The 13,777-nt window shown below is 40.6% G+C and overlaps 1 protein-coding gene across 1 annotated transcript in view; it reads left to right on the forward strand.

The window, feature by feature from the left end:
- TTF2 (transcription termination factor 2) overlaps window positions 1–13,777 on the forward strand; it is a gene marked incomplete at both ends in the record, with an annotated part of 41,843 nt that overhangs the window by 1,426 nt on the left and 26,640 nt on the right. Inside the window, 4 exons of the mRNA XM_079698496.1 lie at window positions 1,341–1,427; window positions 11,033–11,099; window positions 12,141–13,142; window positions 13,455–13,569. Of these exons, the coding sequence (XP_079554622.1) occupies window positions 1,341–1,427; window positions 11,033–11,099; window positions 12,141–13,142; window positions 13,455–13,569 (1,271 nt within the window). The remainder of the gene's footprint in view (window positions 1–1,340; window positions 1,428–11,032; window positions 11,100–12,140; window positions 13,143–13,454; window positions 13,570–13,777) is intronic.

The following is a 13,777-nucleotide window of genomic DNA, read 5'->3' on the forward strand; positions in this document are numbered from 1 at the left end:
AGAAAATAAAGTATTTTTTCAACACATACATTAACTTTTCATGTTTCCCCCAAATGATTTAGGTGATTTGTTTTTTTGTTATGCTTTGAAACTAAGTGGAAGATTTTTGCCCTTTTTCAGACTTAGAAAATAAATTTTTAGAGAAAATATTTTCTTAGCCTTCTAATAAATTTTTACATTTGAAAGAAATTACTGGGATCTAATTTAATTAAATACAAAGTGACTCTATTTAAATCAGTGTTAAATCTTAAGATAGAAGGGACCAAACAAAAATACTCAAGCTATCAACACCGTATCATTATGGCAGAGTTTACTGTTTAATTTCTGGTATCTATATGGAGCTTCTTAGGTTCAGTACCTAGCTCAAGTTTCTTTTTTTTTTTTTTTTTGCGGTATGCGGGCCTCTCACTGTTGTGGCCTCTCCCGTTGCGGAGCACAGGCTCTGGACACGCAGGCTCAGCGGCCATAGCTCACGGGCCCAGCCGCTCCGTGGTATGTGGGATCTTCCCAGACCAGGGCACGAACCTGGGTCCCCTGCATTGGCAGGCGGACTCTCAACCACTGCGCCACCAGGGAAGCCCTAGCTCAAGTTTCATGAGATGTAAAATCACATTCAGATTTGTAGGAGTTAAACATTAATAGAAGCATAAGATTTGGTTTTAAGTGAAGAGAAAAATGCCCTTATATAGCTTACCATTTATAAGAACATATTACTATACAAACTAGTACAATAATATTTGACATGAAGACGGTTATTTGATAAATTTGGCCTCTTTGGAATATCTAGTAACCAGAATATAAACAAAAAGACAAAGAAAATGCCACAGGTCATGTGAGACTACTTTAGATCTTCACTCTCAAATGTTATACATAAATTCTTTCATAGTAAGAAGTTGGAAGGGAGGAGTTGAACTTACGCCAACCAAGCATGAAGCAAATCAGTAGAGTGTGTTTTCAGAGTTGGCATGTGAACAACACTGAGTGACAGCTAACAGCTTATCAGGAAAAAGGATGATGGAAGAACCTGGGGAAAATTCACAGCTTGGAGGTATCGCAGTATAGTGGTCACATAGCACGGTATTGTTTTAAACTTGAGTCCTCAGGAAAAAGATAGGTATATTTACTGTCATGTTTTATTTGGGGGCATGAGAAAAAATGAAAGCTGTGGGCCCTTTCCCCAGAGGAATGCACATAGACATAAAAGTGTGTGGGATTTACAAACCCAGTAGAGGTCATACATGGACCCTTAAGTTTAAAACCCATATTCTGGATTTAATTTTAGGATATTGACCTCTATTCTTTGCCTCCTAAAACAAAATTTCACTTTTTTTTCTCTCTAGCATTCCTGTTTCTCATTGTTTATTGCATGAGGACTTTGCAGTAGAGCTTCAGGGTCTGTTTCTATCACAGGGCAAGAAAGAATACAGGTAAGTGTCCGAAAGGAACAGCTAAGTGTATTTGTTTTTGTTTTTGTTTTGCTTGGCCTGGTGGGGTTACAGTCAGGTGTTTTCCTAGGATTGACTATTCTTTAAAAGTCATTAAAAAACAAAAGGTATTTATATATATATTGAATATCTTTTGGGCTGTCACTTCCTAACTTCTGAGCTACTGGTTAATGTGAGAAGCCTGACTTCCGGTTAATTTTTGGATAAACTGCTCTACCTCCCTCCCTCTCCAGCTCTCAAGTAGCCAATTTAACATCAGCCCACCAATGGTCATTAACTTGTACTAACTCGTCAACTTTCTCATTCTAGTAGTACAACGAGGTAATGTATAAGAATGTCTAATGTATGTTAAGTACTCAATAAATGCTGGTTTCCCTTTTATGGGAACTCAGAGAAAGGGCAGAGAAGTCTATATAGGTGGCAGATATTTGTCATGAGTATTGAAAAATAAGTAGGAATTCGCTAGGGGCAAAAAAGAGGTCATATTTAACAGATCAGTATCCTGCATTAGTGTACAGGGGCATGAAGTAATTGCAAGCATTTGGTTCAATGGTAGTTTAGCATATATTTAAGTGGAGACTTCAGAAGATAAAGACTGGCCAGGAAGGCAGGGGCCAGATGTAATGTTTTTATATGATATTCTGTGCAGTTTGGAATTTATATATTCTAGATCAATTTTTCCCCCCAAGTATAGGCATTCAAGTACCATCTTCACAATTTTTACATGACTGAAAACTGCCTGTACTACTATATTTCTTAACTGAGTTATGCATGCAGTAAGATGCACAGTTCTTTTAAGTGTTCAACCGGTTGAGTTTTTTTTTTTTTTTTTTTGCGGTAAGCGGGCCTCTCACTGTTGTGGCCTCTCCCGTTGCGGAGCACAGGCTCCGGACGCGCAGGCTCAGCGGCCATGGCTCACGGGCCCAGCCGCTCCGCGGCATGTGGGATCTTCCCGGACCGGGGCACGAACCCGTGTCCCCTGCATCGGCAGGCGGACTCTCAACCACTGCGCCACCAGGGAAGCCCCCCCCCGGTTGAGTTTTGAGAAAGGTATATACCCATCCTTATAACCAAGATCCCAGTCAAAATATAGAATATTTATTTCCATTACCCCATTAAGTGCCATTGGATCCCTTCTAGTTAATCCCCCCACCCACTGTAGCCAATCATTGTTTTGATTCATACTGTATGTATTCTTTTGTATCTGGCTTTAATGTAACAGTATCTGTGAGATTCATCCATGTGGTTGTGTGTATCAATAATTCATTTTTTAAAAATAAATTTATTTACTTATTTATTTTTTGGCTGTGTTGGGTCTTCATTGCTGTGCACGGGCTTTCTCTAGTTTTGGCGAGCGGAGGCTACTCTTCATTGCGGTGCGCGGGCTTCTCATTGCAGTGGCTTCTCTTTGTTGCAGAGCATGGGCTCTAGGGCATGCAGGCTTCAGTAGTTGTGGCGTGCAGGCTCAGTAGTTGTGGCTCGCGGGCTCTAGAGCACAGGCTCAGCAGTTGTGGCTCATGGGCTTAGTTGCTCTGCGGCATGTGGGATCTTCCTAGACCAGGGATCGAACCCATGTGTCCTTCATTGGCAGGTGGATTCTTAACCACTGCACCACCAGGGAAGTCCCCAGTAATTCATTCTTTATTATTGCCCAGTTGAATTCCATTTTATGAATACCATTTTGAATACCATTTATGAAAACCATTTTGTTTCATGTGGTTTTTTGCCATTTCTGTATATCTTCTTTGATGGAGTATCTGTTTAAAATTTTTGCCCATTTTTTAAATAGAAATTTTTAAATGACATAATTGTAGAGTCACAAGCAATTAAAAGAAATATTGATAGTACAGAGAGATCCTCTGTAGACTTTACCTAATGGTAACATTTTGCAAAATTTAGTATAATATCATAACTAGGATATTGATATTTATATTGATAATCCACTGATCTCATTTGTAAAGATAGTTTTACTTGTACTAATTTGTGTGTGTACGTATACATTTAGTTCTATACAACTTTATCAAGTGTAGTTTTGTGTATTCACTACAACAGTCAAGGTATTGAGTGGTTCCATTACCAGAGGATCCTTCTTGTTGCCCTTTTATAACCACACCCACCTTCCTCGTTTCCCCCTGTTCACCCCTGCCAATCATGAACCTGATCTCCAGCTCTAAAATTTTGTCATTTCAAAATGTTACATACATGGAATCATACAGCATAACTTTGGGGGATTTTTGCCTATTTTTAAAATTGAGTTGTCTTTTGTTATTGAGTTGAGAGAGTTCTTTATGTATTCTCTGTAGAAGTCCTTTGGTGGATATATGGATTGTGAATGTTTTCTCCCAATCTGTGGCTTTCATTTTCTTGACTCTCTTTTGAGGAGCAGAAGCTTTTCATTTTATGAAGTCCAATTTATCATTTTGTTATGGTTTGTGCTTTTTGTGTTCTCTGAGAAATCTTTGCCTACCTCAAGATCATAAAGTTCTCCAGTGGTTTCTTCTAGAAGTTTTATAGTTTTTTTTAATGGCTTTTTTGTTTAGTCTGTGCTCTACCTCATATTATCAATAATTTGGGGTACCTCATGAGATTCAAATTGAGGTTCATTTAATTTTTCATATAGTAATGAATGAATGTTATTCAATTGTTTCAGCACCATTTTTTGAAGACTTTCCTTTCCCCATGGAAACGCTTGGCACCTTTGTTGAAAAATCGGTTGACCACCACGTGTGGGTCTATTTTTGGACTTGCTAAGCTCTTCCATTGATCTATTTGCCTATCCTGACATGATCAGATAAGATCGTGTGAATCCAACTTAACTTTTCAAGATTGGCTATTCTAGGTCCTTTACATTTCCATATAAAATGTAGAATCGACTTTTAAAATTTCCTCAGAAAACTCAGTTGGGATTTCATTGAACCTATATAGATCAGTTTGGGGAGAACTGACGTCAATATTGATCTTCCAGTTCATGAGCATGGTATATTATTTATTTACGACTTTTAAAATTTCAGCATTATGGTATAGTTCTCATCATAGAGTACTATACCCTTTTGGTTAAATTTAGTCCTCAGTGTTAATGTTCTTTGACACTGTTGTAAATGGAATTTTTTTTTGGCTGCACCATGTGGTTTGCGGGATCTTAGTTCCCCAACCAGAGATTGAACCCTGGCCATCGGCAGTGAAAGTGCAGAGTCCTAACCACTCGACCGCCAGGGAATTCCCTATAAATGGAATTTTTTAAAAATTCACTTTTCTATTGTTTTCTGCTAGTACAGTGGTGCCAGTAAGCCTCTAGTACATGAAGTTAGGATGTTCTCCTTTACACACTACTGGGGGCCCTGAATCATACAGAGATATTGTTCTATGTGGTAGGAAGATGCTGAAGAATTTTTTATTCAATTTGCATTAAAAGAAGAACTATGGGGCTTCCCTGGTGGCGCAGTGGTTGAGAGTCTGCCTGCCAATGCAGAGGACACGGGTTCGAGCCCTGGTCTGGGAAGATCCCACATGCTGCGGAGCAACTGGGCCCATGAGCCACAATTACTGAGCCTGCGCGTCTGGAGCCTGTGCTCCACAGCAAGAGAGGCCGCGATAGTGAGAGGCCTGCGCACCGTGATGAAGAGTGGCCCCCGCTTGCCACAACTAGAGAGAGCCCTCGCACAGAAACGAAGACCCAACACAGCCATAAATAAATAAATAAATAAATTTAAATCATACGGGCTTCTAAGAAGACCTCTGCTTAAAAAATAAATAAATGAAAAATACATTAAAAAAAAAAAGAAGAACTGTGGAAGTTAGATTAGGAAGTGAAGGCAGTGGAGGCACGGAGCCCACTGAACTAATAGTTGCTATTGAATGCCTACTACGTGGCATGTTTTTTACCTCTTCATAGAATCTGCTGTGAGATGTTTCAATATCCCTGTTGTATAGACAGATGAGGAAACATTTAGAGAGGTTAGAAAAGGAATCTGAGGTGCCATGGTTATGATGTGGCATCACTGGGATTTGAGCCTAGGTCTAACCAACTCCAGGCACACCCACCTTCTCTAAGTGAAAGATGGGTTTGGATTGAAGCCCTGGCAGTGGAGTTGGGTGCACTTAGACTGGAGAACACTTGCTGAAATGGATATGGCACGTTTCCTGGTAGGGTGTTTAAGCACGTTTAAGCATGTTCTTTCCTCCATTTACTCAGCTGGGACAGTGGTCATGGTAGCCCTGATTTCACTGGGTTGTGAGGGTTCATGAGGCCGTGTGTGTGGTGCACTTAGTCTGGCATTCGGCACGTGGTCGGTGCTCAGGAAATGGTTGCCTAATTGGGTTTATGGATGATGAGTTTATCATTAAGCAAGACAAGGAAGGAAAGTTAACATCAGTAGAAGATGACTAACACATACAGCTTTGGACTCATTGTGTCTTATGTATGTATGAAACCAGCTAGCAGAGTGAGTGGGCAGCTCTGAAGAAAGGTCTAAGCTGAAGACAGAAGTTTGAGAACTTGTCTCTAATATTCTTCACACTAGGTAGATGAGGCTGAGAGGTGATCATTATTTTAAAAATAGAAAAAGAATGCTTGAATGTATTTCTTTCAGTCCAAATCTAGAACACTTATTAGGAGGTACTTACTAGAGCTTTAAAAAGCTTGTTTAGGACAAATAAAATACAGTTCTGCAACACACAACAAATTAAAAACAAAGCAAAAAAAGCAAAAAATCCAAGTACCCTGATAGGTGGTACAGGCTGGAAATTTTAAAAGAAATAGGTAATGTGTCTATGGATGATGACTTTCTTAGCAGACAGTAAGGCATTTAGCCAGAACCCCTGTACTCTGGAGAATGATGTCAGGGAGTACAGCCTTTCCTTCCCCAAAACTGGGTTTTCTTTTCAGGAACTTAAAGTACTTTACATGCTTGAATTAATACCATTATGTTTAACACTTAACCTAGCTAGGAGACAGGTGTAGCAGAGTAATGCAGAGGAGGTATAAACCAAAGTAGGACTAAGATGCCCATTTTTGGTACCTTGGAGTAAAGTCGCTTTTGTGTGTAGTTCTCTAACTAAACACCAGATGGTACCACTCACCAGCGTTTGACTGACCCTCAGCCATGGGCATTTTTAATGCCCAGTTTATGGGCATTAAAGAAAACTATGATAGTCCTTTGGTAGAACCAGGGGGAAGAACCCTTGCTTTGACGTTAATGATGTGGCACACGTTGATATACAGATGTTGGACATTGTCATCCAGCTCCTGAGTTCATGTTCTCTCCCCCCTCTCTCTCTCTTTTAGCTTTTATTCTCAAGGATATGGGGTCAAAATAGATGGTAATATTCTTTTGTCTGTAGTTGGGTAAAACCAACCAGTTATTTTAGTTCTTTAAATAACTGGTTGTAGTGGGATGTTCAAAATACTTCATTTTTCATACCACTTGAATCTTTGCATGTCTAGGAAACTCCTTGTATGGTTGGTTACTGGGTAGAATTGACATGCAGATTATTTAACCCAGTGATGATTATCTAGGCTGATGACAGAGAGGCATTTGGGCATGAACCAGACCCATGCAGAAGGACTTCAGGCCCAGCAACCCATGAAGAATTCCACTCAATAAAGCCAGGACTTTTACTAGGTGCTGTAGAGTGTCGTGCACTGCGCTGTATCATAGAAGTAATCCTTGTATGGAGAGGATATTAACCCTTTGTAATATGTGTAGCAATTACTTTTGCCAGTTTGCTTTTTTTTTTTTTTTTTGCGGTACATGGACCTCTCACTGTTATGGCCTCTCCTGTTGCGGAGCACAGGCTCCGGATGTGCAGGCTCAGCAGCCATGGCTCACGGGCCCAGCCGGTCTGCGGCACGTGGGATCCTCCCAGACCAGGGCACGAACCCGTGTCCCCTGCATTGGCAGGTGGACTGTCAACCGCTGCGCCACCAGGGAAGCCCCCCCAGTTTGCCTTTTGTCTTATAATTTCACCTATAGTATTTTTACTATATGGAAGTTTAATACTTTTATGTAGTCAAATTACTAAATCCTTTCTCAGCTGCAGGATTTTGTCATTCCCTTTTCACTTTAGGATTACAAAAATATTCATCTCCATTTTTTTCCTAGAATATTTACAGTTTCATTCTTCTTTTTAAAAAAATAAATTTGTTTACTTATTTATTTTTGGCTGCGTTGGGTTTTTGTTGCTGCATGCGGGCTTTCTCTAGTTGTGGTGAGCGGGGGCTACTCTTTGTTGTGGTGCGCAGGCTTCTCATTGTGGTGGCTTCTCGTTGTGGAGCACAGGCTCTAGGTGCGCGGGATTCAGTAGTTGTGGCACACGGGCTCAGTAGTTGTGGCTCACAGGCTCTAGAGTGCAGGCTCCGTAGTTATGGCGCACGGGCTTAGTTGCTCCACGGCATGTGGGATCTTCTAAGACCAGGGCTTGAACCCGTGTCCCCTCCATTGGCAGGCGGAGTCTTAACCATTGGGCCACCAGGGAAGTCTTACAGTTTCATTCTTTACATTTTTTGTTCCATCTTGAATTTTTGTGTAAAAGAATGAGGTAGAACTCCAGCTTTATGTTTCTCCGTTGCTGCATATATAGATGTGAACCCATATTTCTAAGGTCCTTGTGACACAACTGGGATAAGAGACACATGGAGGTTGGCGAGCAGTCCGATCTGCACATTAGAGTGCTATATTGGATGTGTTCAAGTGCCAGATGCTTCTGTGACTGTAAGACTAACAGTAGGAGATTAAGGCTGATGAAGGTTACTGAGAAAGTGGAGGAACTGAGACTTGGATTTGGCCTTGAATGACCTCTTGCTGGTTTCTTCGTCATTATTGTTCATAACCTATGTCCTGGAAAATAATTAATGAATATACTGTAGAAATTATGCTCTTTTTTCATAGTGGAATCAGTATTTGCTTTCTCTATGAGAATATATTTCTACTGCTTTCTCTGTTGATTTACAATTTAATAAATGTAACAAACTTTTTATCCTAAAAGCAGAGAAGCCCACCCAGATTGATTTTAATAAAAATGTAAGTAGAAGCATTTTTTGCACTGTGCCTAGCACATAGTTGATGCTCAGTGTGTGTTGTTTTCTTCCCCCTTTCTCCAAATCTTGCCCTTCTCCTGAAAGTCTTTGAGGTGTGGGCTTTAAAACAGATACTATAAAATATTCTTTCAGTAAAGGTTTCAAGAACTTGATACACTTTTAACAACAGCAGGCATTTGTTCTTGACTTATTTTCATAAGTAGTAGTACTCCCTAATAGTAGCCAGTACTTTGAATTTTTATGCATTCAAGGCATTTCAGAAATTTTCAGAACTATATGTTCAGTATAGTATCCTATTGCAGTAAGAAAAATTAGAGACCGATACATGTTTTTTTAAAATTGTGAGCTTGAATGGGAAAATTGTGAGTTTGTGTGAGAGGAGCTGGCCCTGTTTTCTTTTTAACTTGACGTTTATGGAATACTTGTCCATTTGGGGCTTGTTATCTTTGCTTCTATGTCCAAGTGAAGTATGGTGTTGAGAGGTCGTGACCTGCTCAGGATTTGTTTTTGAGTTAGGACTCAGACTGTTGTGATTCCTGTTGTATATCACAGTACTAATTTAAGAAGTTTGAAAAAGAACAAGAAATTAAATGGAAAGAAAGCAGAAAGAAGGAATTAGCACAGGTAAAACTGAAATTTAATGAGTTAGAAAGCAGCAAAAGGAGAACTAATAAATAAAACCTAGAAGCTAATTGATGAAGAAAAACAGAGAAGGCTCTAATCCACAGTATGAGATATAGATAGTTGCCTTATGGATATATTAAAACACATGTGAAATGACATATACAAAAGGTTATTCGTTGTGATACTGCTTTTAATAGGAAAGAATTGGAAACAACCAAACTGTCCCCATCAGGAGGGTCTGGTTAAATAAATAATGGAACATCCTTTTAGTGGAAATATAGTTGCTGAAAATATAGTTGGGCAGACAGGCAGATACAAGTTTAATACAACTATATACATCAAAAATACAGAAGCAGTACAATGAATGAACAGGGCAGGGGATGTGGGAAAACCTTGCAAAGGAGGTATGTCTTGAACAAGGTGTGGAGGGACCTGTAGGATTTTGACAGCTGGTGATGGGGTAATGGTGGGCAAATAGGGATAAGGAGGACATCCTTTGGATGGAGGATGGTACACATGCAAAGTCCAATAGGATGGAGAGTGTGTGGCTTAGTTTGAGGGTGGGACAGAGTAGCCATTTCTGGATAGCTGGAGTGTAGGTAGTGTTTGTGTGAGCAGGGGCTGTCTTGCACTGGGATGTAAGTCTGTATTCAGTCTTTTTTTTCTTAATGGAAGCTTCAACAATCACCAATTCATGGCTAATCTTGTTCCATATATATCCTACCCACTCCACCCCCCAACTCCTGCCATATTTGGAAACAGATCCCAGATAATGTCACTTCTTCTGTAAATATTTCAGTGTGTAGCTCTAAAAGATATGAACTCTTTTTTTTTTAATCAGTTGGAGTACAGATTTCCACTAGATTCATAAATGTTATAAATAGTTTATTTTTTGATAGTTTTTGTTCATTTGCTTAAGTCAAGATCCAAATAAGGTCTACAAATTGCAGTTGATTGATGCGTTTTTTAAGTCTCTTAAGTAGGTCCCCCCAATCTTTTTTTCTCCCTTGTGATTTACTTGTTGAAGGAATCAAGTTGTTTATCTTAATAGCATTTCTCACTGTTAAGAGTTTGCAGATTACATCCCCTGGTCTAGTTTTATGTGTTCATCTGTTGTTTGTATTTCCTGTAAATCAGTAATTGGATCCAAGTTTGACCAGATTCAGGTTAGTTTTTGTTTGTTTTGGTTTGGCTTGGGTTTTTTTGTTTGTTTGTTTTTTAAAATTTATTTTTGGCTGTGTTGGGTCTTCGTTGCTGCATGCAGTCTTTCTCTAGTTGCGGAGAGCGGGGGCTGCTCTTCATTGCGGTGGCTTCTCTTGTGGTGGAGCACAGGATCTAGGTGAGCGGGCTTCAGTAGTTGTGGCACGTGGGCTCAGTAGTTGTGGCTTGCAGGCTCTAGAGCGCAGGCTCCGTAGTTGTGGCGCATGGGCTTCGTTGCTCCACAGCATGTGGGATCTTCCCGGACCAGGGCTCGAACCCGTGTCCCCTGCCTTGGCAGGCAGATTCTTAACCACTGAGCCACCAGGGAAGTCCATGGCTTGGTTTTTTTGTTTGTTTGTTTGTTTTTACTTTATGGGAAGTATTATGGCTTCCCATTAGGGACACATAATGTCTGTTTATCTCCTTTTTTAGCAGTCCTTGCTGATCAGTGTTCCCATGTCAGTCATTCTGTAGAGTTAAAAGAATAAATCTATGAATACTCTCTGGTTACCATGACATCTGTATCCTTTCACTTCTCAGCTCTTATAAATATCCTGTGAGATAAAGAATTTTTAAATGTCGTACATATAAGAGTAATTGGTTTCAAGTGACCTTTGAAAGCTGGTATCAAATAATTGTAAGATGTTTTCTTGGGTTAAAAACAAATTTATCTCTTGTTTTAATGTATTTTCACACATTTGATTATTTCTGTTTTATACCTCATTAGGTTATTCTTCCGATGTGTTAGAAGTAAGGCAGAGGGGAAGCAATGGTGTGGAAATATCCCATGGCAGGTAGGAATTATTCATCTGTTTTCAAACCTGATTATTAAGTTTGTTTAATCTGTGAGATCACCTGAAAAGACCCTGAAGTCCAGTATAAACTGGTTTTCATTGTACTGTCTCTGAAAGACAGTTCTTTTCTTTAAGCATGGTAGACCTTGTTGGAACTCTTTTTTTTTTTTTTTTTTTTTGTGGTGCGCGGGCCTCTCACTGTTGTGGCCTCTCCCGTTGCGGAGCACAGGCTCTGGATGCACAGGCTCAGCGGCCATGGCTCACGGGCCCAGCCGCTCTGCGGCATGTGGGATCTTCTCGGACCTGGGCACGAACCTGTGTCCCCTGCATTGGCAGACGGACTCCCAACCACTGCGCCACCAGGGAAGCCCTTTGTTGGGACTCTTAATTCAAAGGACCATTTGGGTCTTAAATATAGTTAGTATCCTGCTATTTAGGGAAAAATTTAAATTTACTTGACTAACTTCAGCATGTTTTTATAGACTGATATCTATTTGATGTTGCTATAAGCTGAGTATAATTCATAAGCTTCTAGAATGTGAGAATTAGGAGAGACCCTACAGAAATCCAGTACATGAGGAGCTAGACTGTGCAAGGTCATGAAACTTGTTTTTGTAGGGACAGAGCTTGGACTTAAGATTCTGTATTTGCACCGTGAAACCTTCCTAAAGCCAAAATCAAAGCAAGTATAGCATACTGTTTAGGTTTGGGGAAAAGTTCATCTTGAGAGAATAGTTTTTCATGAAAAGTATACATTGTGGCTATTGCTATTATTAAAACACTTTGACTTGGTCACTACTGTTCCTTGAGGCCTGGAAAAGCAGTGATCACGGACAGAGAAGGAACCAAGCATTGAAAGTACTGTTAAGAAATGAATACTTTATGAGTTTGGCAGTCCTTTCTAGAGGGAGAAATGATCCCAGGAACATTCAGAAAAATTGGATTGCTTTTACTGTGTTTCTATTTCCTCTGAAAAAAGGTATTCTAGATGTTAAGGTTGCTTTAATATTTTATATTAAGATTATTTCCTTTGTCTTTTAGGATCCTAATTCCAAAGAACATTCTGTAACCAGTAAGTCTCAGCATACCTCTGAGACATCTCGTTGTCCTTCCAGCCAGCAGAGAAACCCGTTCAAGTTAGTTGACAAGAATCAAGAACCATCCCTCCGGAAGCAGTTCATCAAAGGTGAAGATGAGGAAAAGACAGCTGATAAGAAGCAAAGGGAAAAGAGAGATCCACTCCTGGATCAAAAGAAGGAACAGAAGCCTGAATCTAAGTGCTGGATGGAGAAAGATCTCTCATCTGGCCTGGTGGTAAAGGAAAAACAATCTGCTGTTCAAGAGACGCAGCGAGGGGAGAAGACAGAGTTTCATAGCGCCGCAAAGGAGGTTGAAGGGATGCACAAAAGAAACCTTTTTGAGATGAAGTCCAAACAGGTCCGTGGGAATGAGCTGAGAGAACCATCTGCATCTCAGGAGAAGTCAAATGGTGAGAGTCATTCTGTCCAAAAAGAATCAGAACCTCCAAAGGAAAAGGAAACTAAGCCTTTGCCTCGAATTGTTCACAGTCAACACCCAATAAGCCAGCCCCTGAAAGGGGGACACCTCAGCAAGGAGCACCCCAAGAGCTGGGAGGCTAGAGAAACAAAGGCAAAGAATGACCCAAGCATGCAGACCCTCCATAAAAGTCTGCTCCAGGGCCATTTGCAGGCACAGCCGGAGACCCGGGACACGCCTGCTCCAAAGGGACTGGCTGCTCAGCCTGCACCGCTGGCTGCAGGGCATCCCCAGGGAGAGAGGCGAGATGCTGATACAAGCGGTGGTGACAGGGAGGAAGATGATGTTGTTTTTGTTTCCTCTAAGCCAGGGAGCCCCTTGCTCTTTGACTTGACTCTAGACTCACAAAAGAAGGAGAACCTTAAATTCCCTGGTCAGAGTGTGCAAAGAAAAATTTCTCCTGACTCAGGCGTTTCCAAGAAGGGAGAATCTTCAGACCCAGAAGCCCAACGTGTGTACCTCACAACACAGCTGAAACAAAAGAAGGTACTACTGACCTGTGTTTTGTTTCTAAGTTTGGAGCATTGCTTGCTGTGGGCGGATAAGGGACACCACAAACGAGTTAAATATATTAACATGAGAAAGGTTTTAGCGGTGAATGTTTAGTTTCTGCCTTTTGCTATGTTTATATTTTCTGGCTTGGTAAGTCACCTGGGTTTAGAAAGAAAAAAGTTTCTGGTTTTCACACATATAGTTAAAAGACCGTGATTTCAGAGTTTTAGCATTTTAGGCTATTTTAATCTGAAACTATCTAATGACTTGGGAGGAGCGACCCATGTTATAGGACCTGTTTTCCAGAGCACACTGGCATCTGTGAACATCCAGGCTCTTCCAGACAAGGGTCAGAAGTTGTTCAAGCAACTTCAGGAGCTGGAGGATGCGCTCAGTGCCCTGGCCCTCTCCCCAGAGCAAGGTAAAAGGGGTTCTGCCCCCAAACCCGCAGTTTGCATGAACTTCAGGAGGCGTTCGAGAGGTGTTTCAATAAAGAATAGGTTGACTCATTCACCTGCTCATCTTGTTATCTGTTACTGAGCTTCCTTTATAAGTTACACCTGTGATTTATAAAAACTTCCTCCTCTTTCCTGTGGACTCAAATCTTTTTCCCATTGTTTAAGAAATGG

This window comes from Hyperoodon ampullatus (genome assembly GCF_949752795.1).
Source record: "Hyperoodon ampullatus genome assembly, chromosome: 2".
Taxonomy (NCBI): Eukaryota; Metazoa; Chordata; class Mammalia; order Artiodactyla; family Ziphiidae; genus Hyperoodon; species Hyperoodon ampullatus.